The sequence below is a fragment of the Alexandromys fortis genome, unplaced genomic scaffold (assembly GCF_014885135.2).
Source record: "Alexandromys fortis isolate MF-2015 unplaced genomic scaffold, M_Fortis_MF-2015_v1.1 scaffold_57, whole genome shotgun sequence".
NCBI lineage: Eukaryota > Metazoa > Chordata > Mammalia > Rodentia > Cricetidae > Alexandromys > Alexandromys fortis.
In genome coordinates this window covers 9,795,851-9,798,928 of record NW_026067941.1, presented here as the reverse complement: position 1 = coordinate 9,798,928, position 3,078 = coordinate 9,795,851, and the positions used below count along the sequence as shown (strand labels likewise).

Sequence of the window (3,078 nt, the reverse complement as noted above, 5' to 3'; positions counted from 1 at the left end):
TTTAAATCATTTCAAATGTGTAATATGACATTCTGTACCTCTAAACCAGAGAAGTTGAGATGGAATAATCCCAGCTCTGTCCATTTCTGAAATGTTAGAAATGGAACCAACCACATCATGACTCCCCATACCCTTCCAGAGGGACTAATTGGGGTGACTCACCATGGTTGCTTCTATTTCCTTATATAAAATATGTATTGCACTTGATCATTTAGTTACTAGATACTACCTTCATTAAGGCATCACTAGGAAAGTGTGAGGTTTTTGTTTTTAGCCTCAGGTGTGGGTTAACCCTTGGCCCCACTGCTTCCTGACTGGCTGGGTTTGTGCACATGGAAGCAGTGGCTTTGCATGGCTGTGTCATAGCTGCTGGCACAGAAGTACACAGCAGAGTCACCCGGTTCTACAGGCTTGACTTGAAGATTCAGATGAGCTTTATCTGGAGACTGAGGTGAGAAGCGACTTGGAACCGAGTCATTTAAAATGAGTTGCTTATTATTATAGGTAAACATAATCTTCAGCAATTGCTTAGAGTCTTGTTTGTACCAGTACATGGCATCATGGCCCAGATCTTGGTCGCACTTGAAAGATGCTTTATGTCCCACCTGTGTGACAAGATATTGTGGAGTCTGGAAAACAGCCGTCTCCAGGGGACCTGTGAAAAATATAATCAGAATTTAGAAAAATTTTCAGAAGTAGGCATGCTCACAGGACTCAAACAGGAACAGCTCTCCTTACCCAGGAACTCAACAACTTACCTACTCCCAAAAGGCAGAAGGCCATACATCGTAGGAACCTGGAACCCATGGTTGGGTCAGGGTAGACAAGATAAGTCCCTACCTCAGGGTTCTCCTGCAGCTATCGTACCAGGCAGTAGTCTCTGCTAGAGCTGACACATGATTTGTCTATCTACCACTAAAGCCAGGAAGGCGCTCGAGCCACAAATACAGACAGATAGACAGTCTCTCTCTCTCTCTCTCTCTCTCTCTCTCTCTCCTTTCTCTCTCTCTCACAGACACACACACACACACACACACACACACACACACAGGGGTGGAGGCACGCAGAGGCATAGACTGAGACAGAGGCAGAGGCAGAGAGGTGGAGAAAAACTGAGACACAGACAGAGAAAGACAAGCATTGGTAGTATGACAAACAGAAACCTGGATGGTTCACGTGCATTTTAATGAGCACAGAACTAGTATAAGGCTGTAGCCGTGAAGGAAAGAAGAGTGTAGATGGAGATATACAGAAGGACATCCCACATCAGAAGAATAACCACGAACCTTCCTGGAAGGTCAAACGCAGCCTACTTTTCAGACATTAAATGCCAATGCAGTGCAAAGAAAGACAAAAATAATCTCATTCTTAGGATATTAATAAAGGAATAAATAGAATGGAATCCAGGTGTGGGGTCCTAACTCCTATAATCCCAGCACTTAGAAGGCTGAGACAGAAGATTGTTGATTTCAAGGCCAAGCTAGCCATAAGATAAGTACCAGGCCAGTGAGAGTTAAAGAACAAAGTCCTACTTCATAAAAACAAATTTAGAAAATATACTGATTACCTGTGGATCAAGAATATAAAGTTTATTCTATGATAATGTCAGGAATTCATTTTAAAACACTTTATACAGCATCCCACTTCCTCATCTGCAAAACAGTGGACTAAAAATAATTTTCAAGTTCTGGAAGCATTCATTAGTGCTTTCAGTGCATTACAAATCTTACATGAGAAGTGTTTCAGAGGAGGAAGCAGAAAGAGGGAGAAGTCAGGAGAAGGAAGACAGGGATGGGGAAGAAGGGGAAAGGAGAAAGAGGTTAAGATGGAGAATCAGACGGAGAAAGAGAGAAAGTAATGAAAATAATAGAAAGAAAAGGAAACAAGGAAGAGAGGGGTGGGGTGGACAGGTCACAATGGTGGTCACAACTGCACAAAGAAGTGAAAACTCTTGAAGAGTAGATTTTAAGTAATTATGTGTTTTTAAGTAATTTTCTGCAAATATTCTTGACACAGTCAGGTGGGCAGCCCCTGGAAAGGATGCTGAGATGATCCTGATCTAAAAAAAAAGGAAGAAGAAAAAGGACCATTTTTCCATATCAGGCAGTGTTAGTTCTAAGTACTGTTAAATATTTCTATTAAGAAATAAAAAAGAAGATGAATTTGTTACTATTTCCAATAACTGCCAGAAGAATAGGAGGAAGGAAATCTTGTTGTATAGTTTCTTTCCTGATAGAACTAGCCAAGGTGGATGAGGGGAGGCATGAACAGAGAGGACCTATTCCTGTCAAGGTCAGGCTTCAGTAAAAAAATAAAATAAAAAATAAAAATAAAAAAATAATAATAATAATGAGGGGATGAAAATGAAGTGATTGTCACTTTGCTGTCACCTAAAAGTAGAAAGGGATAGGAGCAGTGGGGATGGGGTAGAAGGACGGAGAAGAACCAAAACCAGCAGGAAGTGGACTGAACAGCAGCCAGGTGCTTATTTTGGCCACTGATCCTGGATTTGGCTGCTTTTAAGTTCCTTATATTTAGCCATGCTGGAGAGTGTGTATCCCAGCAGGGAAAATATAGTATATTTTCATCTGTTCTGTATATGAAGTCATCCACTTTGGGCCAAAATTTCCATTGTCGCTTCTACTTTGGGTGACTTCCATCAGAATGCACTCCACAAGAAGTCAGGGGACACTCAGGGTGTGCTGGCAGAGCAGGTTGGAGGAAGGATGTCCTGCAGCCTGTCCTGTCACGTGGTTAGTGTGACACAGGAGCCCGTAGAGATGTCGTGATCACAGATGTTCTGTCGCCTGTGCTCAGGCTGTTTCTCAAGTGTCCCTAGGAACAAGGAACAGGGCAGCCTTTCTGTTCTGCTCAGAGTGCAGCAGATTACAGAGGCTCTGACCTGGAAGAAAAAAATCAACATTATCATTGTCAAACAAACAACAACAAAAAAAAAACACATAAAAGTCAACATGCATATTGTCATGTGATGCCGTCCCTGCAGGTTTATTGATCAGTTTTTCAAGTAAAAATTCAGACCAAACCAAAAGAGACATTGCATTACAGTCGTTTGCCCTC

At 41.8% G+C, this 3,078-nt stretch overlaps 1 gene segment (V, D, J or C); it reads right to left on the bottom strand.

Moving 5' to 3' along the window:
- Positions 1 to 287: 287 nt before the first annotated feature.
- LOC126505227 (T cell receptor beta variable 3-1-like) lies at positions 288 to 915 on the bottom strand. The segment is given in 2 exon segments: positions 288 to 655; positions 759 to 915. Coding segments are annotated over 2 exon segments (417 nt in total).
- Between the last annotated feature and the right edge of the window lie 2,163 nt (positions 916 to 3,078).